This window comes from Leucoraja erinacea, chromosome 36 (assembly GCF_028641065.1).
Source record: "Leucoraja erinacea ecotype New England chromosome 36, Leri_hhj_1, whole genome shotgun sequence".
NCBI lineage: Eukaryota > Metazoa > Chordata > Chondrichthyes > Rajiformes > Rajidae > Leucoraja > Leucoraja erinaceus.
The window spans coordinates 12,548,710-12,573,755 of record NC_073412.1 but is presented as its reverse complement, the minus strand read 5'-3'; the positions used below and the strand labels follow the sequence as shown (position 1 = coordinate 12,573,755).

General features: G+C 42.4%; 1 protein-coding gene across 2 annotated transcripts in view; it reads left to right on the top strand.

The window, feature by feature from the left end:
- The window catches only part of usp3 (ubiquitin specific peptidase 3), an 83,773-nt gene that overhangs the window by 17,920 nt on the left and 40,807 nt on the right, over positions 1-25,046 (top strand). For both annotated transcript variants that reach the window (XM_055662735.1, XM_055662734.1), the window contains exons 3-4: positions 5,351-5,488; positions 14,018-14,101. In XM_055662735.1, coding sequence (XP_055518710.1) covers positions 5,351-5,488; positions 14,018-14,101 — 222 coding nt within the window. The remainder of the gene's footprint in view (positions 1-5,350; positions 5,489-14,017; positions 14,102-25,046) is intronic.

Genomic DNA, 25,046 nt, shown 5'->3' with positions numbered 1-25,046 from the left:
ATGGAAGGAAATTCTGGTGCTCATGCTGTTCAAAATCTTCCAATGAGTTTATTATTTATGTTAAGCAAACCTTTCAATTCCGAAAACATTTTTTTAGGCCTTGTTATCTTTTTAGATAGGAATTTTTCAGTTTATCACATGTAGAAGTAACATTCTGTTTACAGCCCATACTTTGGCTGGTGAGAGGATTAATTAAATCTTAGTTTGACAGGGATTATTTAAAAATAACATTGCTTCTCTTCTGCCACCTGTCCTTCATGATGCTGCCCAGCAGGAACAGGAGAGCAGTTTGTATTGCTCTTTCACTGATTCAAGTGATAGGCTAAATCAGCCAGGTTTAAAAATTAGGCTGTTGATTAAAATAAGTTAAATAGCAATTTTGCAAAATTGCAAAATCCTTATTGTTTATAAATCCCCCCCCCCATCTCTCATCCAACTTTAATTATTTCAGCAGGTAATCTAGTTTTATACCTTTTGCACCATATCCTGCAGGCTAGCAGTCATTCTTGGTGATGTTTGCATATCTCTTGCTCCACCTTTGAATATTCCCTTGATAGTTTATTTGTTGATTTGTGGTAATGAACCTGCTCGTGTTGAGGGATAAATGTTAGCCACAACAGCAGGAAATTGATAGTTACCAGGATTTTTGTTTAGTGAACACGAGTACGGATACTGGAATCTGGAGCAAAAAGCAAATTGTTGCAGGAAGTCCTCAGGTCGGACAGTATCTGTATAATGGATAGCCTCTCTCTAATGTACAGTTGTCATTTTGGATCGAGACATTTGGATGAAAGAGTGGAGGGGAGATGGCCAGTGGCTAGGGGTTGGTCCAAGTGAATTTGAGGGCAGGGCGGTGATATTGATGTGGGGAAAATGGTAGATTTAAAATCTACAATTTCTACAAGCTGCACACAATGCTCTACATGGCTAACAAAGGGGCACACTATACTTCACCCTCGTTAGACCTCATTTGGACTACGCAGTTGCAGCATGGGATCCATCCACAAATAAAAACATTTCTTCCATCAAACGTGTCGAAAGACGGGCAGCACGATTTGTTACTAACAACTATGAGAGAGAAGCGAGTGTCACCAAACTTCTGAATTCTCTGGGGTGGAACCCTCTCCAAGACAGACGTGAAGCTCACCGTTTGACCTGTTTTTACAAAATGTTAAATGGTCAGCTCGACATAGACTACAAGACCTACACCAAACCCAAACCAATTAGGAGTAGACGAGGGCATTCGATCCAATTTGTGATCCCAGCTACAAAGACAGATATATACAGCAATTCGTTCTTCCCCCGCACAATTAAAGCATGGAATAATCTCCACCCAACTATAGTTACCCAACCAGATGCAACTAAATTTAAAGTAGCTCTTTCTTCCCAATAACCGTTTCTGACTTAAGCCCTCCCTTCACCACCTCCAGTTTAAATTCCATTTGGAATATTTTGGAGGACCAAGAAACCAAGAACCACGCATAGTTCATTGCGTGCCCATAGCTATACCTTTCATTAATAGAAAGTGGCAGGAGTTGAAAGATAAGCTGTAAGGGTAACACAATTCTGCCAGACGAAGGGGGACAGGTTGAGTCCCTGTTCCTAGAAACAGAGCCCTGAGGCCTTCTTGATGGGGTATAGAGACTGTACATCCATAGTGAACATGAGGCAGTGGGCCTGGGGAATTGGAAGTTGTTGAGATGGTGGAGTGCAAGGTGTCTCAGATGTAAGTGGAAAGATGCTGGACAAGTGGGGACACGATCGAGTCAAGATATGAGGAGATGAGTTCAGTTGGGACAAGAAGAATCACAAACAATGGGTGTGCCAGGAAATCCTGTTTGGAGTTAGAGAATTGTGATTTCCTGAAATGATGATATCAGTGATCGTATGTGAGACAGTGGCCTGGGGTTGATTGTTTGGGTCGGGGTCAAAGGGTAGGTATGAAGAGTTGTCCGAGAGCGTCTGCAAGGCAGGGGACACTCCCCCAAACCTCAATGGCCCACCCTTATCTACAGATTTAGTGACGAGGTTGGGATTGGTGGGGGCTAAATGTCTGAGGTTGGCGTGGGTATGAGGAGTGGAGAAATCATTGTCTTATTAGCAAGACGAGGTGTCTAAGGTGACAAGGTTTGTTGGAGATGAGAAAAATCATCAGAGGTCCCCCCCCCCCAAAGAAAAATAAAATGGAGGTGGAGGCGACAGAAGAGGAGAACGTCATGAACTCAACTGAGGTGTGGGAGGAGGGATAGAGAGGTGAGGCGCCCTCAGAGGACAAATTGCTTGGCATCAATGTGGGGTCAGGGGTTTGAAAACACGGCAGGGTTTGGAGCTGGGGACAGACATAGGGTCAGTGGAGTATTGTAGAGGGAGAGAGAAGAGTTGAGAATCGTGGGATGGGGACACGATGAGAGGTGGATGAAGGGGTGTGATGTTGTTACTGGCAGGGGATGAGTGTGGGACTTGGTGGCATCAACATCAGGGGCCCAGTCTGGAGGCGGTTGGGTGCAACAATGAGATCCAGTGGCATTAGGCTGGCGATCAGTGAGTGAGACCAAACGCATACTAGAGGGACAGAATCTCGTATTCCACCTTGGTATTCTGCATTCTGACGGTATGAATATTGAATTCTCTAATTTGACTTTTCTGCTTCCCCCCCCCTCCCCACCAGCAGTTATCCATATCCACTCAGATCACAGGCACACACACATACACTCACTCCTACTCCCCCTACAATATCCTGCTCCCTCTCAGCTTCTTCCCCATCTACTCAATACACCCTTGTCCCACACACTCCTCCAAAGAGTCCCTCTCCCCCTCCACTTCCCATTTCTCCCTGTATTTGGTCCCGTACTCCATCTCCCAACCCTGCCCATTCCCATCAGCTTCCATCATATGCTTACCTCCACCTATATCACATCCCAACCTGTTGTTTTCTCCACCCCTCCCTCCCTTGCCTGCCCCATCCACCAACCGCTTCTCCTCGCCAGGATCCACCTATATGCCAGCTCACGTTGCACACCACGCCACCACCACCACTCACTTATTTATGCTGGCCATCTCCCCTCCACTCTTTCAGTCCCGAGAAAGGGTCCTGAAATGTCAACTGTCCATTCCCCCCACAGATGCTGTGTGACCTGAATTTTTTCAGCAGCTTGTTTGTTTTGTATGGTTGTTTGAGGCATACCTGTAGGCAAAGGCATGTTGGATGACACTTCCATCCTCTTCTAAATTGTGCAGTAGTGTCTACCTGAGTGAGCAGACAAAGCTTAATTTCACAACTCAAAGTGGCATCTCTGACCCATGCTGGGAATGGCATTGCCTTGGGCTACTGGCTGGTAAATATACACAGCCTCTTAAGCTGATGAAGTTTCTGACTCTTGGGCTTCAGTATTAAAGTTGTGAACATAAGCATTCCGGACTGCTTTATTTTTTATAGCCTCTGGGTATATTTATGCAAAATCTCCTTGCTTTAATTGGATTCACACGTATAGTCATCGTAAATCATGGTGCAGGAGGAGGCCATTTGTACTGTTATATTATGCCAGATGGAATGATTTGGTTCGAGAGTCAAGAGTGTTTTATCGTCGAATGCCTCGAAACGGAACAATGAAATTCTTGCTTGCAGCCACATAACATATATTTAATGTAGGACTTTGTAAACACCATTACAAGAACAAAGTTGTTGAGTGTATGTATTGATGTATATGTATTAATGTGTGTATATACGCGTTTTAAAAAAAAACAAAACAGTAACAGTGCAAAGACAAAAACAATGCCCCCAAGTCCATGAAGTTCAGAGTTTATAAGCGAGTTCGGTATTCCGACTGCGCATGCCCAGGTCATAGGTCACTCGCTATAAATATTCTCGTAGCTATGGTGCTGCGTTTCGTCGGTGTCGGGCCCGGGTCTCCGGCGCTGCAGGCGTGATTGAGGTGCTGCTGGACTGTCCCCTCCTGGGTGTCCCGTCCCTGTCTGGGGTGGCCCTGGGTGGCTGTCCCGGACTTGCAGCCGGTGCGGGGGGGTGTTGGCTCCAGCTTAGGCGGAGTTGAGCTGAGGTTGCCGCTTCTCCGCGCGGCCCAGTGGTGGTTTGGCGGCGCTTGTGACGCCGGTGACCAGGGTTCGATCCTGGCTGCGGATGAGGTGCGGGCTTGTGTGCGTGCAGCTGCCGTCAATGTCTCTCTGCCGGTCCAGTCTCTTTCTTCCCCCTGTGTCTCCCACTCGCTTCTGCCAGCTCTATCTCGCTCTTACACCCCGCTCTCCCGCTACATGGCACCCCCGATCCTCAGGTTAAATATTTTTTCACATAAATCATGAATAAAGATTAAAATGTTTATACAGTCAGCGCCTTGTTCACTTTTTCTTTATAGTGAATGACCTTTCACAAATCCCATGATTCATTGTGTTTTTGCGGAATACCGAACTCGCTTATTTGGAGGTTGTACCGTTTTAATAGCCCCACTCCCCAGCTTGCTTTGCGGGATATGGTCCTATTGTGCTCATCCGACCAATTTTTCAAAAATGATGAGAGATTTTGCCTTGACCATCTTGTTTCATGTGGTAAATTTTAGGCCTCCCACTCTTCTTTAGATAGAAAGGTTTTCCTCAACCTCCCTCTAATCTTTCCACCGTATTACTGAGGGGCCATTCATTCAAGCCATAGACTGCTCTGTTTAGGGAAGTAGGTTTTGTTCATCAGGTCAAGGCATCTCAGTTTTATCTGATTTTTTAAATTTTTTTTTGATTTTTTAATTGTGAGGCTGTGATGCAGTGAGCAATGTTAAATAATATTGTCTTCTGTGCTTTCGTGTTTCATTAATTTTGAGGTGTCAGAGCCAAATTTCCACTGTGCTACCTTGGCTGAGATGCAGCAAACAAGTACATATCACAGGTCGCACTATTATTATATACCTTGTAATATTTGAACCACCAGGATTGGTGTAAGAGGGGAGCAAGTTGCATAAAATGTTTGAAATTAACGTGGTTAAATATTAGTGTTGATCTACAAACTTCCATTTTTGCTGCTCTGTTATACTCCGAAGCACTCTTAACAGCAGCTTGAATGTGCAATGTAGCCAATGGCTTGCAGTTAGCTCCTGTAATCAGCAGTACAGTAAATGTGCAGTTATTCTGCTTTTGTGGGTATCAGTTGAGGGCTAACTATTCTCCAGGAGAACATCCCTAAAGTGCCATAGGTTTTTATTTGCATTTGACTGCAGCGTCAAGTGGAACTGGGGAATTATATATCTGACAGTACAGCACTTGGTATTCCAAGCGTCACCGTTTAAAAAGTTCTGTTCTCAATAAATGGTGAATACTTTGAAACCAAAGAATGTTGCATTTTATTTTGCAGATATGTGAATGGGCATGCCAAGAAACACTATGAAGATTCCCAGATTCATTCCAACAATGTCAAAAAATCAGAAAAGCATGAAAAGGAGAAGCTGCAGCATGCAGTATGTATGGATTGCAGCAGTTACAGCACCTACTGGTATGTGAAGCTTGGATATTAAATCTTTGAATGCAGGTAGTAATTTGTTCAAGCCACAAGGCTTGGTATGCAGTTTTAATGTACCTTCTGTTGGAATTTAAAGGACTTCTTTGTTTGACCTTCGAGGCTAAATAACATTTGCCTCAGGAAACCCGAGCAGGTACTGGTTTGTGTGTTTTGACTGAAACTGATAGCCTTTTCAACAGACTGAATATCAAAGTAAAAAAGCTGACTATTTCTCTGCACTGGAATGAATAGACTTGGGTCAATTTATCATTTCATGTCCTGAGGATGTTCCAGCTAATAGAATATCAGTAATTTATTTTCTGAGTTGGTCAAAATATAGTTCAGGAAATGAAAATTTTTGAGCTGGGCTGCAGGTTTGATTATTACCGTTCTAAGGTTCTGAAAAGCCCAGAACTAATAGTACAGGTGCACAACCTTTTATCCGAAATTCCAAATAACGAAAAGCTCCGAATAGCGGACATTTTTTCGGTCCTTGAAGAAAGGTCCTTGAAGACGTTCACCGAGGGCGGCCCGCAGAGGTGACAGCGGAACCTCCGGTCGGTCCTCGAAGAAAGGGGAACTAAATCCCCATTCATAAAAGAGAAGGTGAGGGTATATTGCGCGGGAGGGTTAATAATTGACACTGCTGCTGCCTGCCCGCTGAGTTTAAAAAGTTCCCACGGTAGACTCAAGATACACAGTGTATCGTGAGTCTTGCGTGGGAACTTTTTAACTCAGCGGGCAGGCAGCAGCAGATTGTCGCTCCCTTCAGTTTCACCCCACCTACGTCCCTCTGCTTCCCGGCCATGTGTGTGACCCCTTCCCTCCCCTCTCCAGCTCCCCGCCCATTGCACCGGCGCGGGGGCTTTGCACTGTCTTCACGTCGGCGATGCCAGCAGGTCAGTGCCAGTCACCGGAGACGTCAGGAGCAATGGGACACCGACCCCCAGGCCCACTGCAAGCACTGAGATCCCAGAGACCCACAGCCAGCAGCAGCCCAGCCCCATTCCAACTCCAGAGGAACACGCTCCCCGTAGAGACAGAAGTTGATGGTGTGCAAGGTACGTCTTGTTCTTGGGGTTGCGGATGAGGGGGCGCAGCTCGGGCTGTGACGTCTCCGGCCACCCCCTTGTACAGGAGCTGAGTTTGGGAACTGTAACGCCCTTGCAGAAGAGTGGGGTTGTTTGCAGTTGCAGAGGGAGGGGGCCAGGGCGGTACAGTTCCCAGTCTCAGCTCCTGTCCAGGGGGGTGGCTGGAGACGTCAGGCCCAACGGGACACCAGAGACTCACAGCCAGCAACAACTCTAGCCCAGCCCCACTCCAACCAGAGGAACCCGGGTTGCGGATGAGGGGGCGCAGCTCGGGCTGTGGGAAAACTGCCACTTGTCGCTGTAGCGGCCCATCGGGGAGCGGGTTCCTGTTGGTACTGATGTCTCCGGCCACCCCCGTGGACAGGAGCTGAGAGATGTCAGGACCACCAGAAGCCGCTCCCCGATGGGCCACTACGGCGACAAGTGGCAGTTCGCCCACAGCCCGAGCTGCGCGCCCCCCCCTCATTGGGACCCCGACCCCCAGGCCCACTGCAAGCACGGAGATCCCAGATCAGCTACTCCAGCCCTGCCCCGCTCCAACTCCAGAGGAACACGTAGGCGCAGAAGCTGATGGTGTGCAAGGTACGTCTTGTTCTTGGGGTGGCGCAGCTCGGGCTGTGAACGAACTGCCACTTGTCGCCGTAGCGGCCCATCGGGGAGCGGATTCCTCTGGAGTTGGAGGGGCAGGGAGACACAACGGCTTTTGAGAATGGTGGGCAATCACTTCCAAAGTTCTGCCCACACAGTCAGTACACCTCTCCTACACATGTCTCCCGCACTAAGATCATCTCGCAGAGAATGATCCCAGCCTAACCCTCCCTATTCTCTCCTATTCTGCAAGAAAAACTACATTGAAGACTCAAACTCGCGATCGAGTAACTGCCGGGATCGAGGCGCAAACTCGCGACCTTGCGGATATGAGCCGAGCACTCTACCACTGAACCAACCATTAAAATCTACGCTAAAAATCTTCCATTCCGAAAGCCAAAAAATTCCGAATTAAGAAAAGTGTCTGGTCCCAAGGTTTTCAGATTAAAGGTTGTGCACCTGTATTGGTTCTTTTTGAATGAAGGTTGGACAAGATAGAACAACAAATCCTTTATTTTTCATTAAAAATGAGATCTTTGGTTTTAGCAATTAAACAAAAAACACCTCTTAATAATAGCACTCTTGCAACATTGCCTCAGAAACCTTTACCATCTCAGCATATTCATTTTTTGTCCTTGTGTGCATACGGTTCTTTTTAGAACACCTAGAATTTATGCCTTCTGCTGTTTGGGATTCGCATCATGAAATATTCCTCCTTAAACCTCTCTGCTTGTATTTACAACCCAAATTTGGATCAAACATTTAACAAATCCTCTGACGATCTCCTTCAGCTGATCATTGATTGTATACTAGAATTCCAAAGCTCTTATGATTGTCAATGCAAATTGTAAATATAACTTGAATATAGCTAGAATTTTTAATTTTCTAATCTGATTATTTGAAATAAATTGTTTTGAAGGCGTGCAATTTATCCTTAATTTTAAAAAAAAGAATGCAAAAATGTTTGGATTAGCTACAGTGTTCCTCTATATCATTGTAGGGTAGATTTGGTATGACCCGTGCTCAGGAAAAATGCTGCCTAAAAACATTCTTCAGTGGGAGAAAAAAGTTAATGATGATGTGTTGTGATTTATTGCTACAATAATTATATTTGGGAAAAGTTGGTGCTGAAGATGATAATTCTGGAAACAAACCAAAAGGAGGTGACAGCCGTATTATGTTGTGACAGAGCAGTTACAAGGCAATGTTTAATCCATTATCAGTCCTCGGTTCATTCAGCTTGGGTGAAATCCAGAAGTTATGCCTCGCATCTCGCTGAACTGAATTTCAACAATTCCAAGTTGGATCTTGATTTTTGTGTATTTAAGTTGTTCACTTATTTTCAGACTGCTTTAAAATTATGAAATGTTATTATTCTGTTTCTTGGCAAACTTGAGCAAATGTGTTGAATCAAAGTTAATCGTGTCCCTTTTAGACAAAGCATGGGCTAGATGGACAAATAAACACTTGGCCCGTGGCATTTGTACAATGAATGCAGGTTGTAGCAAGAAGGCAAAAGATGAAAAGATTGTAAATTATGTCCTTGGGTAAAGAAGTAGTTGTGTTAATATGGGTTGGATTTTCATTTCATATTTGCTTATGATGCAGGATTGCTGTAATGCCGGCTTGCAGATCATACCCATTAGTCCCATTTTCCCACTTACCTTGGTGTGATGAAATGTGTGGCAATTTCCATCTTCACCTTGTGCATGAGTGGACATGTCCCAGTTGCTAAGTTTCCTTCTACATGCAAAAGCGATGGTATGTTGATTAACTGCTGTAAATTGCCCCAAGTGTAAGTGGGTGATAGAATCTGGGGTTGGTCAGGGGGGAAGAGTGGATGGGAACATGGGAAGAATATGTTGCTGGGAACGTTAAAGATGACTGGAATTGACTAGACGATATGGGCTTGTTATAAGCAAATTTTATTTCCCTTTCAACATATTCTCTCTTGCATTCCTGTTAATTCCCAACTGCCAATTCCCTGCCAGTCATTTAACTAGCAGCAATTTACTGTATCCAATTTACTATATCTTTGGAGATATGGGGGGAAACCATATAACCTGGTGGAAAGTCACAGCGAGAACATGCAAACTCCATACAGCAGCCAAAGTCAGGATCAAACCTGCACCACTGAAGGTATGAGGCAACAGCATTACCAGCTATAACACTGAGCAGCCCATTATAATAGAATCCAACCCCTCGGGTCCTGGCCTGAATAATGCAGCACATCTGAAGGCTTGAAGGGCAGCAACTGTTCACTCCAGAACTTGCATTGTTCCCAGACATCAGAGCTACCTTGGGAATAGTCAGAAAGCAGTTTGTACTTTGCCTGCAATTTAATTGAAATAGAAGACAAAGTCAGTTATGAATGCCATTTCTTGTTATAAAGCCATGTGTATGAAACAAAGATTAAGGCTGCTTTAAGCAGGTTATCTTTCCACAGGACTTTCTATTCCGGAGATTGCAATGAGAGGGTCACTCTACTTCAAATGACTTTATACTTTGCCTTGGGGAGCAGAGTTCACATTCTCATTGTTTCTTTAATTTCTCCTCCCTTTTTCACTTGTCCTAGTAATAAAGTAGTCTTGGCTAGGGATGATAGATGATCATACAATCATTATATTGTAATCTTCTGTTACTTGTACTGCAATGATGTGATTTGAGTGTGCTATTGAAGCTATTTTTATGCAGCTTTGCTTCACTGCTGCTGTATCTGCTACATAAATTATGTCTAGTATTGTGTGCGCACACACACAAAAAATTCCAAAGGGTTTTATCAATTCTGTGAACACCATAGATTAAAGATGTTCTCTTTTTAAGGAATGTAGCTTTTATTTTCTTGGACTAATTTAAATTGATTGAAATCATATTTCTGCTTCTGCTTTAGTTCATCAAAAATACATTCACTTGTGGCTCCTTTCTTCCTCTGTTAAGAGGTGGAGCATGCAAACAGACCCTTCAGCTCACTGATTCCACGCTGACATCAACCACTAATGGCGGCACAGCTGCTGCCTCACAGCACCAGAGATCCGTGGTCTATTTTGTCCTCTGGTGCCGTTTGTGTGGAGTTTGCACATTCTCCCCGTGACTGGGTTTCTTCTAAGAGCTCTGGTTTCCTCCCATATACCAGAGATGTTCGAGTTTGCAGGTTAATTGGCCTTGGTAAATTTTCCCAATGTGTAGAGAGTGGATGAGAATATGGGAATAACAAACGACTAGTGTGAATGGGTGATCGATGATTGGTGTAGACTCAGCGGGCTAAGTGGTTTGTTTCCATGGTGAAATTCTAATCTAAACTAATCAAATCCAATTTTATTCTCTCGATATTGCCTCTCCCTACACAGAGCAACTTACAGAGACCCCCCCCCCACACTTTTCTTTAGGATGTGGGGGGCAACTGGAGCTCCTGGAGGAAAGCCCATGTACCTGTAGGGGGAATGTACAATCTCCTGTCTGGATTGAACCTGGGTTTCTAGTCCTGTGAGGCAGCAGCTTTACCAGCTACACCTCTGCTGCCCCATCTTGATTGATGTTCTTGAACAATGCCCTGAGCATACTCCATGAAACATAGAAGGGTCTGAACAAATATGCCTGGGATCCCAGAATTAATAAGCCTATTAGAAAATCCTTTCTTGACTTTTCATAATGAACCATTGACCAACAATGAAAGGATTGCTTTTAAGGTAATTTTGAGTAGATCAGCTTTTCTTCCAAAAGCTGAAAGAATAGAGGTGATCCTATTTATATATTTAAAAAAAATAAAAACTCTCCCATTTAAAGCTCCTTGATGGATGAAAATTTCAAGATTTTATGTTTGCCACTTTATAACTAGGAGTTATGCATTCTTTGGGGTAAGATGGAAGATTGTGAATCTTTGCAATTCTTCTGTAGGGAAGCATTCAAGGGTGTTATTTTTTTTAGAAACACCAAGGGAAATGAGGGATGCAAGGATAATCCAGAAAGGTGTTGAGGCTGCGGAACTGCAGCGGAACTGTTATGCTTGAAGGTGTTTATGATCAACTGATCCAGTCATTTATTTAAATTGTTGCTGTACCCTTAAAAATTGATCACATTCAAAAATATTCAGAAATTGCAAATTCATGTGCTTTGGTATATTAGATGGAGTGTATTTTACTGTGTAAAATGTGGAGTATGGCACGTGGAACATTGAAGTGAAATGTGGTACTTTTATGTAGATGTATTAGGAGCAGCAATATTTTCATAAATGTATTCCGCATTTATATAAATCACTGGGAATGGGAGCTATTACTTCTGACAATAGGCAGAATTCAGTCCGTGTCTGATGAATATTCTGAAGATAGACACAAAATGCTGGAGTACCTCACCAGATCAGGCAACATTTCTGGATAGAAGGAATGACCCATTCCTTCTATCCAAAGTTGCCGCCTGTCCCGCTGAGCTATTACAGCATTTTGTGTCTATCTTCAGTGTAAACCAGCACCTGCAGTTCCTTCCTACACTGATGAATATTCTAGTGGCCAGTGGTGTCATTATTCATTGAAGAAGATGGTTTATTGATTTTTTTGTGGAATGACCAAACTTAAAACCGACCTACCGGATGATCAAAAGAAATCAACTTAAATGTTGAAGAATTTGGTTAATTAAAAAAATGATCAGTTCCCGAATTTATAATTGTACTAATTTGCTCCTGTCATTGTGCATTTAGAAATCTGATTTCTCCTAAATAGTGCCTGTTATATTGTTTTGAAAATATGTAGTAGAATGTTTGGAAAACCTTGGTCATATATTACTGCTTATTATTTTCTTGAGGCCATAGATTTTCTGGTGCATCCTCATTGTCACCAGACTTGGGAAGAGCTTCTTCCCTCTGTGTTATTAAGCTTCTGAACAGTCCTTCCATAAGCTGTGATACTGACAATTCACCCCTACCCCATTGAGGAGATTGAACCCTGTCCATGGAACAATGCTGAGAACTATATTCTGTACTCTATCTTCCCCTTTGCTCTACCTCATGTACTTGAGTTTGATGTGATTGTATTTATGTATAATATTATCTGATAAGAATGCAAAACAAAGCTTTTCACTTTACCTCAGTTACACGTGACAATAAAATAAACCTAAACCATGTATGTAAAAAATAAATAAATAAATATATGTATATGTATGTATGTATATGGAGAGAGAGATAAATCTTGCACATCAAACCAGTTCTTTTGCAGTATCTGCTAAATAGCTTTTAAAGACTAAGAATTTACATCTATGTATTGGTGCACATAAGTTGATGTGAAGATAATTCTAGGACTAACATATCAGAAGTTGTACATTTCTTGGTTGATGCTTTAGATTTTTTTTTAGAACACTTTGTCTCTTTGCTAATCTGAAATGACTGAATTGTTTATAGTCTTTATAGCTTGTGTATTTGGCTACAATTCTAACTTGTATGGAGCAGTTTTGTGGCTATTCCAGCTGATTAGCCCAATGAAGTTCGGGGTTTGAATAAATGTCGGACTGATATGACTTTTGGATTGTAGGCCCCATTGTAAAAAAAAAAAAAATGCATCGAATGTGCATAACATCAAAGATTTGAGTTATGTTAATGTCAGGCCACTTTGAACGCTCCGTAACTGAACATTTTGTTATGAATCTATGCAAATGCATCACTTCCCGTAATCTGGAACGTTTAGTTTATAGATACAACGTGGAAACGGGTCCTTCGGCTCCCGAGTCCGCACAGACCAGCCGTACCTGAACATTAACACTAATGCTCACACAGACACACACTCACACAGACATACTACAGAGTCTGGATTGAATCCGGCTTTCTGGCGCTGTAACGCAGCAACTCTACCGCTGTGCCGCCCTACTATTGAAGTAAACTATTTTTATACTGGAGGTCAATTTTGTTTCAGAAACCACACATGTTGATAGCATGTTGGAAATGTTTAGTGTAAAAACTAATGTAAATCAATTGACTGACGTCTAAAGACAATTGTGTCTGGTTACTTTGGAACTTCCAAGACAATCTGAGCCTGCCTATTTCCAGTGTAAATAATTATTTCATTTGAATACTTCGATGCAAATTGTTCTTGTAAACTATGCTGCTCTTTTGTGGTCCCGCTGGTGGATGTATTTTTGATAGGAAAGGTCGATCTATAACTGAAAAAAAAGATGCATGGCTTTAAGCTAGCCGAGTTGCTGCCTCACTGTGCTAGAAACCACTAACCATGGGTGCCTAATGTGTGGACATTACCTGTGATTGTGAGTTTCCTCTGGGTGCTCCAGTTTCCGGTCCAGTCATGTAAGTTGGTAGGATAATTGGATTTGTTAAATTGCCTCTAGTTTGGGTGGGTTTTAGAATCTGGCTGAAGTTGTTGAGAGTAGGGAGAATAAAAAAAGTGTTAATGTAGGATTAGTGTACATCAATAATTGATGGTCAGTATAGAATCAACAAGCTGAAATGCATATTTCCTTGCTACATAATAAACCAATATGTATTAAAATGCAAAGTGCTAAAGTAACATAATGCATCAGGCAGCACTTGTGGAGGGAATGGACAGACTACTTTCTGGATCGGGACCCTTCTTCGGACTCCTAAAATGTATAGAGATCAATCTTTATTGCACTGGAGCACAGAAGTTGTTGTGTAGATTTGCTGTTGAGGGCAAAATGCCGCCTATCCATTCCCTCCACAGATGCTGCCTGACCCATTTGTTTACTGCAGCTCAAGATTCCATCATCTGCAGGTCCTGTGCCTCGTATGGATTCCTTGAAATGCAAATGCATATCTAACATTAATATATTACATATATTTTTAAATATTATTATAGAATGTTCCTAATATGCATTTTGTTGCTTCTAGTTATAGGTGCGATGATTTTGTGGTAAACGACACGAAGATGGGTCTGGTGCAGAGAGTCCGAGAGCATCTGCAGAACTTGGAGAAGTATGTGCGAATAAATTAATGGTTCTTCTGTAATCCCTATAATATTAAGGTTTGTTTCCTGGACTATCTCATCTGTCTCTTAGTCAGTTCCGAAAGATTTTTGTGTGACCATCTATGATCAAAAGAGCGATAATAAATCATGAATGTTTAAGCCTTGTATCCGAAAGAAAATGTCCACATAATGGGATGATTTAGCAGCATATATTTGCATCACTGAATGAAAGGATCTAACTTCACAACATCTAAACAAAGTAGCAGGGCATCCTTCTTACAAGTGTATTTACGCACTCTGAGTTGAATGTTTCAGCTGGGGTATGGCAAGTAACTTTAAAAGAATAAATTAGCAAAATAGTTCAAGGACAGGTTTTTACATTAGTTTGTAATATTATTTGCTCCATGTCAAACTAATTCTCCTTTTGCATGATTTTGTTAAAAAAAAACAGCTAACACTAAACTTTAATGTAAAAGAGCATTATTAGGATATTCATTAAATTGGTATGTTTGTTGTCTTGGAACGGGAACCATTTTGTTTGTAGTGATTTGGAATTGCGGCCTGCGGTTCCTCCTATCCCAGATCTTGAAAGAAAGCAGTTTGAAAGGCAAGCAAATTTAAGTATGGGAGTTAGGAGGTCTTACTGCAGCCTTACAGGGCCTTGACGTAGCTTTATCTGGTGTGTATTTACAGTTTTGACCTCCTTGTCCTTGGATTTTCTTGACTTGGAGGAACACACAAGGCAAGATGATGGCAGAAATGACAAGAGATATTCGATTAGCTAGGCCTATAATCAGTGGAATGTATATGAATGAGGCGATCTTATTAAAAACATAAAGTTCCAGTGAGACTGGACAAACTAAATACAGGGAGGCGGGAAAATCCAGAACGAAGGATCACGACCTTAGGATGAGGTGGATTTTAGAACTAGTATGAAGAGAAATCTCTGCACCCATAGAATGGTGCGCCTGTGGAATTCTCCATAATGGAAGGTAGTGGCTCCTACTAAACATTTATAAAACCAAAAGACAGAGGTGCAGAATTAGGCCATTCGACCCACGGAGTCTGTTTCACCATGTGCTGATGGCTGATCTATTTTGCCTTCTCAACCAGACTCTCCTGCCTTCTCCCAGTAGCCTTTGATGACCTTACCAATCAAGAACCAATCAATCTCCGTTTTAAAAGTAACCAATGACTTGGCCTCCACTGGCTTCTGTGGCAATAAATTCAACCAATTCATCGTTCTCTGGCTAAAGAAATTCCTCTTCGTTCTAAAGGTACATCCTTTTATTCTGAGGCTGTGCCCTGTGGTCCTAGACTCTAAAATCTGCTCCGCATCCACTCAATTTAATCCAGCCTATTCCAAGATCACTACACATGTTCATGAAGGAGGTGAATAGCTAGATGAATGCTATAGAAGTAAAAGGATACAGGGAAAGAAAGTGAGTGATCAGCCATACAAACGTGTTGAATGGTGGAACAGGCCTGAAGGGACAATTGGCCTCTGCTGTGTTGTCTATTAATCTATCATTTAAATAATTAAAAATAATAAGTGATATCTTTCCCATATCAATACTGTTGATAACATTTTTTAATGATCCTATGTTACTAGAAGTGCCACTGTGTTTTATTTATTTTGTGATTGAGGTATCTTATCAAGTTAAGAATCACATTAGAAGGAGTTTGCTCATCTTGGAGGACGTGTGTGTCCATAGATAAGGAAAACCAGGATACATTGTTGACCCTGATAACTGGTTTCATTTGATTTTGTGAATGTGTGTTTCCTCTTAGTTTCTGAGATTTGCTTACAGTTTAAAAAAAAGAATTTAGCACCTTTGAATTTACCATGCTTTGCTGATCATTGTTTAATTTTCAACTTGTCAACTAATTTTCATTTTTGGTGTTATAGTTTGCCAGTTAAAAAAACCCCACTGTCCTTAAGGTGAACTGCGCTTTAGTTCCTTATCTCTATACGTGCAAGCAAGTTGAAATAGATAATATTTACAGCCGAGTTCAGCATTAGTTAACGACATTTTTAGTGGACTCATTTCTGAAACTGAATGATATACTGATACCAGGCCAGAAAACCTTGTGGATCAACGGGTAGTTGTGTATTTGCATTGATATTTAGTGTGAAACCGTTGCAGTCTATTAAGTCGCATTGAGTGCAGGTATTTTTTAGAAAAAGATTAAGGATCATAATTAAATTTATATTCACTGCTGTCATTTAATCATTCTCCTGGTGCAGGAACGTGTAGCCACGATGAACTGTGGCTGAGTAATACTAATTAGACATTGTGCCTGGTATGACATCTCGTGCATTCCCTGCCTACAAAGTGGATTGTTATTGTGCGTGAATTGAGCTCGTGCTTCCAGCTCAGTGGCTTGTATTTGTTAGAAATCCTCGTGTAATAGTCCCAGTATTTGACCTTGAGTCATTGTTTGCTGGGATGAAAAGGAATATTTTAAAATAATTTTATTGGCTTTGTTGCAAAATATTATCGATTAATACCGATATACCTAGCAATTGAAATAAAGCCTGGGATTCTCCTTTTCCTGAAACAGAGCCTGGAGTAGAAGAAGCTTTTTTTTTTTTGTATTTCTCTCAAGTACAGGCTGCCCTGGATAAAGAATAGGTTCAATTTTTAAGACTCTTTTGTCCATAAGTCTGATCTACATAAACACTATTGTAAACCACACCTCCACAGTATTGTAATAAATGGCATCAAACGCATATAAGACTGATAAGAAAGAACAATCACTGAATGTGAGAGATGGGGAAACTAGTTCTGTCATTAGTAGGAATTAACTAATGTATGTACATTAGACTTAAGAATGTAATAATATTATGGGAGCTTGTTCGTTGTTGGGGTGTCTATATGTTGGACATTTGTAGTTGTGAATTTGGAATTCTCTGCCACAGAAGGCAGTAGAGGCCAATTCACTGGATGAATTTAAAAGAGTATTAGATAGAGCTCTCGGGGCTAGCGGAATCAAGGGATATGGGGAGAAGGGTTACTGATTGTGGATGATCACCCATGATCACAATGATGGCGCCTGCCTGCGGCGACTTTTGCGGAGCTCCGGAAAAGAAAAGGCTCAACTACAACTTCCAACAACTTACCTGGATCAGAAAAACTGCAGAAATCGGTGCCGTTTCGGCCAAGCTGCCTGAGCACCTCAAGGCTCTTGCAATTTCGCGATCTCCTGCAGCTGCGGGAACCCCGGACTTTAAATTTTCCTACGCTGGCTGTGGAACTCCCGACCCGACTGTGGATCACAGGTACTGTACCTTGAAACCCCGGGATGACCCCCAGAGCCGAAGGGCTGGATCTTCCAGGAACAATGGAGCTGGAGCTGCCGACTCTGAGGGAACCCCTGTTCGTTACGGAGCTGGAGCTGCCGTCTGTGAGGGAATCCCCGTTCCAGCGCAGGTTCGCAGAAACAGCAGGTACAGCAAGTACAGTACCTGGAAACAAAGGGGAAGCCTCCATTGTGTCCGGAAACGTGGCCGTCGGGCAGGACTTCAGGTCAGAATGAAGCGCAGGGGCCTTTGGCCCCCTCTCCCCACTATCCTACTGGCCAATGTACTGTCCCTTGAAAACAAAGTGGAGGACTTAAGGGCAAGACTGCTTTATCAAAGGGAGCTGAGGGAATGCTCTGTGTTCTGTTACACAGAGACATGGCTCACCCCCAGCTCCCCAGACTCAGCGGTCCAGCCTGAAGGGTTCTCCATCCACCGTATGGACTGTACCCTGGCATCTGGGAAAGGGAGAGGAGGGGGCGTCTGCCTCATGGTCAACTCTGCGTGGTGTTCAGATGTGGCAGTCCTGTCCAACTCCTGCTCTCCACACCTCAAACATCTGCCGGTGAAGTGCCTTGGATGAACTTTGAGATCCGCACTCTCCTGAAGACCAGACACAGGGCATTCACCTCTAATGATACAGTGGCCTACATGAAACCAGATACGACCTTGGTAAGGCCATTAAAAAGGCCAAAAGGGGCTTCTGCTCCAAACTGGAGGACGAGACAGATGTTCGGCAGCTGTGGCAGGGCCTGAATGCAATCACCTCCTACAAGGCAAAACCAGGAGGCAGCTCGAATGTCGGTGTAACATCACTCCCTGACGAGCTCAATGCGTATTACGCTTTGACAGGGAGAATACTGATGTGCCTTCCCGATCCCCCATTCGCTGTGATGGCATTTCAGTCTCAGTCACAGAGGTCGATGTCAGGAAATCCTTCAGAGGGGGCAACCCCCGAAAAGCGCCTGGACCTGATGGTATACCCAGTCGTGTTTTAAAAACCTGTGCAGACCAACTGGCGGGAGTTTTTACGGACATTTTCAACCTCTCACTTCTGAGGTCTGAGGTCCCCACCTGCTTTAAAAGGGCATCAATTATACCGGTGCCCAAGAAGAGTAAGGTGACGTGCCTCAATGACTATCGACCAGTGGCACTAACGCCGGTGGTGATGAAGTGCTTTGAGAGGTTGATCATGGAGCAAATCAACTCCTACCTCGACAAATACCTGGACCCACTGCAGTTCGCTTACCGCCACAACAGATCAATGGTGGATGCGATCTCGCTGGCCCTCCACTCCGCACTGGACAACAAAAACTCATATGTCAGGCTGTTATTCCTTGATTACAGCTCGGCATTTAACACAATCATCCCCTCCAAACAGGTTACCAAACTCGCAGAACTGGGTCTCTGTGCATCCCTCTGCAACTGGATCCTCGACTTCCTCATCCACAGACCACAGTCTGTTCGTATTGGTGGAAATGTGTCAGCCTCGATAACAATCAGCACGGGAGCACCTCACGGCTGCGTGCTCATCCCCCTGCTGTACTCACTCTATACACATGACTGCGTTGCCGTTCACAGTGCGAACTCCATCATCAAGTTTGCTGACGACACCACTATTGTGGGGCTTATCACTGATGGGGATGAGTCAGAATACAGAAGAGAGATCGAGCAACTGTCCATATGGTGCCAGCGCAATAACCTGGCCCTCAACACCAGCAAAACCAAGGAACTGATTGTGGACTTTGAAAGGAGTAGGAGGGGGACCCACAGCCCCATTTATATCAACGGGTCGATGGTTGAAAGGGTCAAGATCGTCAAATTCCTGGGCGTGCACATCTCTGAAGATCTTTCCTGGTCCGAGAACACTAACGCAATTATCAAAAAAGCTCATTAGCGCCTCTACTTCCTGAGAAGATTACGGAGAGTCGGATTGTCAACGAAGACTCTCTCTAACTTCTACAGGTGCACAGTCGAGAGCATACTGACCGGTTGCATCGTGGCTTGGTTCGGCAATTTGAGCGCCCTGGAGAGGAAAAGACTACAAAAAGTAGTAAACACTGCCCAGTCCATCATCGGCTCTGACCTTCCTTCCATCGAGGGGATTTATCGCAGTCGCTGCCTCAAAAAGGCTGGCAGGATCATCAAAGATCCACACCATCCTGGCCACACACTCATCTCCCTGCTACCTTCAGGTAGAAGGTACAGGAGCCTGAAGACTGCAACAACCAGGTTCAGGAATAGCTACTTCCCCACAGCCATCAGATTATTAAACCTGGCTCGGACAAAACTCTGATTATTAATAACCACTTTCTGTGATTTGCACTTTACCAGTTTATTTATTCATGTGTGTATATATTAATATCATGGTATATGGACACATTTATCTGTTTTGTAGTAAATGCCTACTATTTTCTGTGTGCTTGAGCAAAGCAAGAATGTCATTGTCCTATACAGGGACACATGACAATAAACTCACTTGAACTTGAACACTTGGCGATGCAGGCTCGAAGGGCCAAATGGCCTCCTCCTGCACCCATTTTCTATGTTTCTATTTTTACAAACCTCCATATCTTTGGAATGTGGGTGGAAACTGGAGCACCCGGAGAAAGCCCACGCCTTCACAGGGAATACAGCACCCGTAATCAGGATCAAACCCGGATAGATTTATAATAATAGATTTATGCTGTAAAGTAGGCTGGTCGAATAATTGTATTGTGTTTTACCAATAACCACTGCAGCCAAGATTTATGCAGCATCTGCAGTTCCTTGTGCCGATAGTGTATTGTTGGTGGATGTGTAGCGTAATGTGTGAAGTGCAGTCAAGTCTGCTGCTTTGTTCTGGCCTAGAGTTGTGTTAATGAAGACTGCACAATAATTCTCTTGACATGCCTTCGTAGATGGTGGAAAGGCTTTGGAGAGTTTGGGCGAGTCATTTGTTGAAGATTTCCAAATTGCCCTTTGTTCTAGACGCTTTTGTATGTGACTGAGTCAATTAAGTTTCTGCTGGGCGGAGACCTCCAGGAAGGTGGTGTAGGATGTGGCGGTGTTAATGTTTTTGAAAGTTATAGGTAGTTGACAAGAATCTTGGTGATAATATTTGCCTGTCAAAATGGTTTGATGCAAATGTGCCTTCACTGAATAATGTGTGTGATTGTAATATTGGGTGTGAGCTGCTTTGTTATCTTTGCTGTTGTGAATGGAGTTGAACGATGTCTTGTCACCAGCAGTGTCCCTGTTTATAAAATGATGATAGATTATTGATGAAGCAGTTGAAGATGGCTGTCTCTCAGTTATGGTCCTGAAAGCTGTTAACAGCAATGTTCAGGGTCTGAGATAAACGATCTCAACTGTTTTCTTAATCAGGAATGGTTCAGCCAGAGTAGATTTTTCAGTTGCGCAGGAAGGAACTGCAGGTGCTGGTTTAAACCGAAGATATGCACAAAAAACTCGAGTAACTCAACGGGTCAGACAGCATCTCTGCAGAAAAGGAATAGGTGATGTTTCGGTCAAGACCCTTCTTCAGACTGAGAGTCAGGTGAAAGGGAAATGTGTCTCCCTTTCCCCTGACTCGCAGTCTGAAGAAGAGTCTCTAACCAAAACGTCACCGATTATATTTTTCTCCAGAGATGCTGTCTGACCCGCTGTGTTACTCCAGCTTTTTTTTTTGGCTATCATAGATTTTTCAGGTGATTTCCTTTGACTTGATACTTGGATCATAGGATTCTTGGTTGCTTGACTTGGTGTTCTTGTCTTATCTCGAGAAATCGGCTTCTTTATCCACGTGTAGACCAAGACCTATAGACTCCCTTGAGCTGAGTGGTCCTGGCAAAGTCCAAACCGAGCATCAATGAAAAGTCCAAACCGAGCATCAATGGTAAAAGGGGAGATGCAACGAGACCTGGGTGTCGTGGTACACCAGTCATTGAAAGTAGGCATGCAGGTGCAGCAGGCAGTGAAGAAAGCGAATGGTATGTTAGCATTCATAGCAAAAGGATTTGAGTATAGGAGCAGGGAGGTTCTACTGCAGTTGCACAGGGTATTGTTGAGACCACACCTGGAGTATTGTGTATAATTTTGGTCTCCAAATCTGAGGAAATACATTCTTGCCATAGAGGGAGTACAGAGAAGGTTCACCAGACTGATTCCTGGGATGTCAGGACTTTCATATGAAGAAAGACTGGATAGACTTGGCTTGTATTCGCTAGAATTTAGAAGATTGAGATATCTTATAGAAACTTACAAAATTCTTAAGGGGTTGGACAGGCTAGATGCAGGAAGATTGTTCCCAATGTTGGGGAAGTCCAGGACACAAGGGGTCACAGTTTAAGGATAAAGGGGAAATCCTTTAGGACCGAAATGAGAAAAACATTTTTCACACAGAGTTGTAAATCTCTGGAACTCTCTGCCACAGAACGTAGTTGAGGCCAGTTCATTGGCTATATTTAAGAGAGAGTTAGATGTGGCCCTTGTGGCCTAAAGGATCAGGGGGTATGGAAGGTAGGTACAGGATACTGAGTTGGATGATCAGCCATGATCATATTGAATGGCGATGCAGGCTCCTGCACCTATTTTCTATGTTTCTATGAATCGGTTTAAAGAGTCCCAACCTGAAAAGTCAACTATCAGTGTTCTCCAAAGATGCTGCCTGATGAACTGTTGCACCATCACTTTGTCTTCTTTTGAAAGGGAATTAGATAGGTATTGGAAGGAAAGGCAAAAGATTAGGACTCCTGTTTGCTGCTAACGTACGACTGTTTTTAAAGTTGATATGGACACTCTAGTGTCATAATAATTCTGATGTTGTGATTTATTGAATCTCAACTCTAAGCTGCATATTAGTTGAACAGAAAACCACAACTTGGGATACTATCTTTTTTTTACTCTCTGGACATATTGTCTTTGCTGCTCTGCTCTGTATTTCACAACTCGTGTATCCTTCTGTCTATGTTTTCACTCTGTGAAACTGCTCCCATTCACTCATTGATGAGGTAACCTTGTTTATTGCATGTCCCCTTGGCCAGTTTAATTTACCCTATCAAAGCCACCCCTTGCCCCCCACCCCTGCACCCTGCTAGTCACGTTTTTTGTATTTCTCCTTCCCAGTTCTGACAAAGGGTCTTCAACCTGAATCATTAACCACATTTCTCTCCCAACGTCACCTTCACATTCAGCCTGACTTGAGTATTTCCTGCAGTTTTTTTTTGATTTTAGATTTCCAGCGTCTGTTTTTCATTTTCATTCTATACAGAGCTACTTGTTTCAGGCTTGAGAATTAACCAAATGCCTTTAATGATCTTTACCGTGTGCCTGCAGTGTCATTTGTCTCTTCAGGTTGGTGGCCTTTATTATCTGTGTGAAAGCAAGATCAATGGTTGAACAGCTTCCAGCCAAGCAGCTCAGAATGAATTTGTGTTCTTTGTGTTAGACAAAAAATCCAAGCACTGACCAAAATACATTTACCTGAAGCATATGTCGTGGCTGTGTTAGAATTATACTAACTGGGCACTGACAATTACAGCATAAATATAGCAAATACTTTAATCTTCCCAGCCGAGTGATGGAGCCCTTCCCCTTTTTATCATCTCACCTTCAAGTAATTGAAATAATAAAAACAAAATGCTGGAAATACTCAATGGTTCTTTCAAAGTAATTCATCAGAGATAATAACTGCTTTATAACTGTTGCTCAGAATGCTGCTGAAACTGACAATTTCCAGCATTTTATTTTAAATTTTAGATTTTTAACATCTGCAGAAATGTGTGAAAATTCTTCAACAAAAAGTTGGGGCTGATTCCCGTTGATTCACAATAGAAAGTTGATAATATTTTGATGAGCTTGTATCTGATCATAGCACCCATAAACATTTCATGTCTCCTGCTGCTATTGTAGCAAGGTGTGAATTTGGATTCTGTGGATCCTATTTTGCTGGTTACAATTGACTCCAAATGGTGGCTGCTTTGGGATTGTGGTGAATATATTACAGTTGGGCTAATATTTGCATCTTTGTAAGGTGCACATTTGTAACCCATTTGACTTGATAGTTTGCATTTAATATGTCGCTTAAACATATTTACTATAGAGCAGTGGAACTCCAGATATTAATTTGTAAAACATTTTGAGTTTAAGGTAGGGTAGACCATAGTTCATTCAGTTTTGTCAATCATTTGGTGCTAATGAATTGGATAATTGCTATGTGCCTCACCCTGTTAGTCATTTGCTGCTTCATATCCTATGGCTTCCCTACTCAACAGCAAGTATTTTGACTTGAGGGGACATTTCAGATTTGCACTGTCCCTTTGTTTACAGAATTATTTCCTGACATTACCCGGCAATGTCACATTACCCGCTCTCTTTTCTGGTCACGTCACAGGGGGAAGTGGCTGCTCTAAAGCATGATGAGTTTTATTAGTTGCACTCCCTTTTATTGCTTTGTTGTCAAGCTCTTCCACGTAGTGTGTTTTTTTGTTTTTTGTTTGAATAATCCATTTGAAACTAGCAGAACAAGTCTGTCGATGCTTTACATGTGTTAGGATGATTTGGCCTGGCTCAGTCACTCTCAACTTTGTGCCAATCCAATTATCATGTACAATATGAAACGTTTTTTGTCCGGATACATTTCCAGCCAGTTCCTCACATTCATCATCCCTTGTCGGCTAGTCCTACTTAAAATGAGTGTTGTGTTTCATATTAGGAAATCAAATGGGAATCGCATGTTAAATTGTTTTGCACGTAATATATCAGAATTCTTTAACAAAGAAAATTGACCCAAATTACCTTTGGCAGTTTTTTGCTATCTTTGGCTTTATATTGCTTTCTGCTTACATTAATAGAGTTTAATTTTCTTGAAGAGGTGGCAAAATGTATTGATGTAGTCAGTGCAACTGATACATTTTACATGGATTTGGGCAAAACTTGACAGATCTGATATGGGGTCTGGTCCAAAAGGTTTTTAAAGAGTTGGAATATGGAAGAAAAATTATATTTTCCAGCACTTGGCCTGTACCCTTCTATGGTTTGATAATTTAGCTGCTCATCTGGATAGTCAAATATCGTGAGAATCTCAACTTTTATCATCTCAAGCAGTTAGTTACATATTCCAAAAACCCTCTGGGTGAAAAAAATCTTCCTCATTCCTTTAACCTCCTACGTTTCTGCCATGGGGACAAGTTTCTTGCTAGTCACACTTATCTATTTCCCAAATAATTTTGTTTACTCAACCTCTGTACCCCTCCTATAGCTGCCCTTCCTTGCTCAGCAGTGTGGAATCCAAGAAAAAGAAGCCCTGTGTATTCAGTCTGTCCTCTTAATTCAAATGCTCCATCCCAATCAACAGTTAGATTTTTTTTTTGGTGGAAAATATAGTTAAAATGTAAATTGCATATTTTCCAAGATGGAAAGGAGTTACAAATGGGACTTTCCTAGTATTGAGTAAACATTTTGCAATATAACGTCTGCTAGAGTGGATGCAAGATTTTTAAATCTATAATTTTTCTGAGAATTATCCTTTGAAATGTAGAGAATCCCCAATATTTGTACATATGAGGTCAAATATGTTTTTGTCACTGGAGGATGGAAGCTGATAACTGTTGCCTTAATATGTTCGTATTTTAGTTTGATGCATTACAATCTCATTAGAACAACATAGA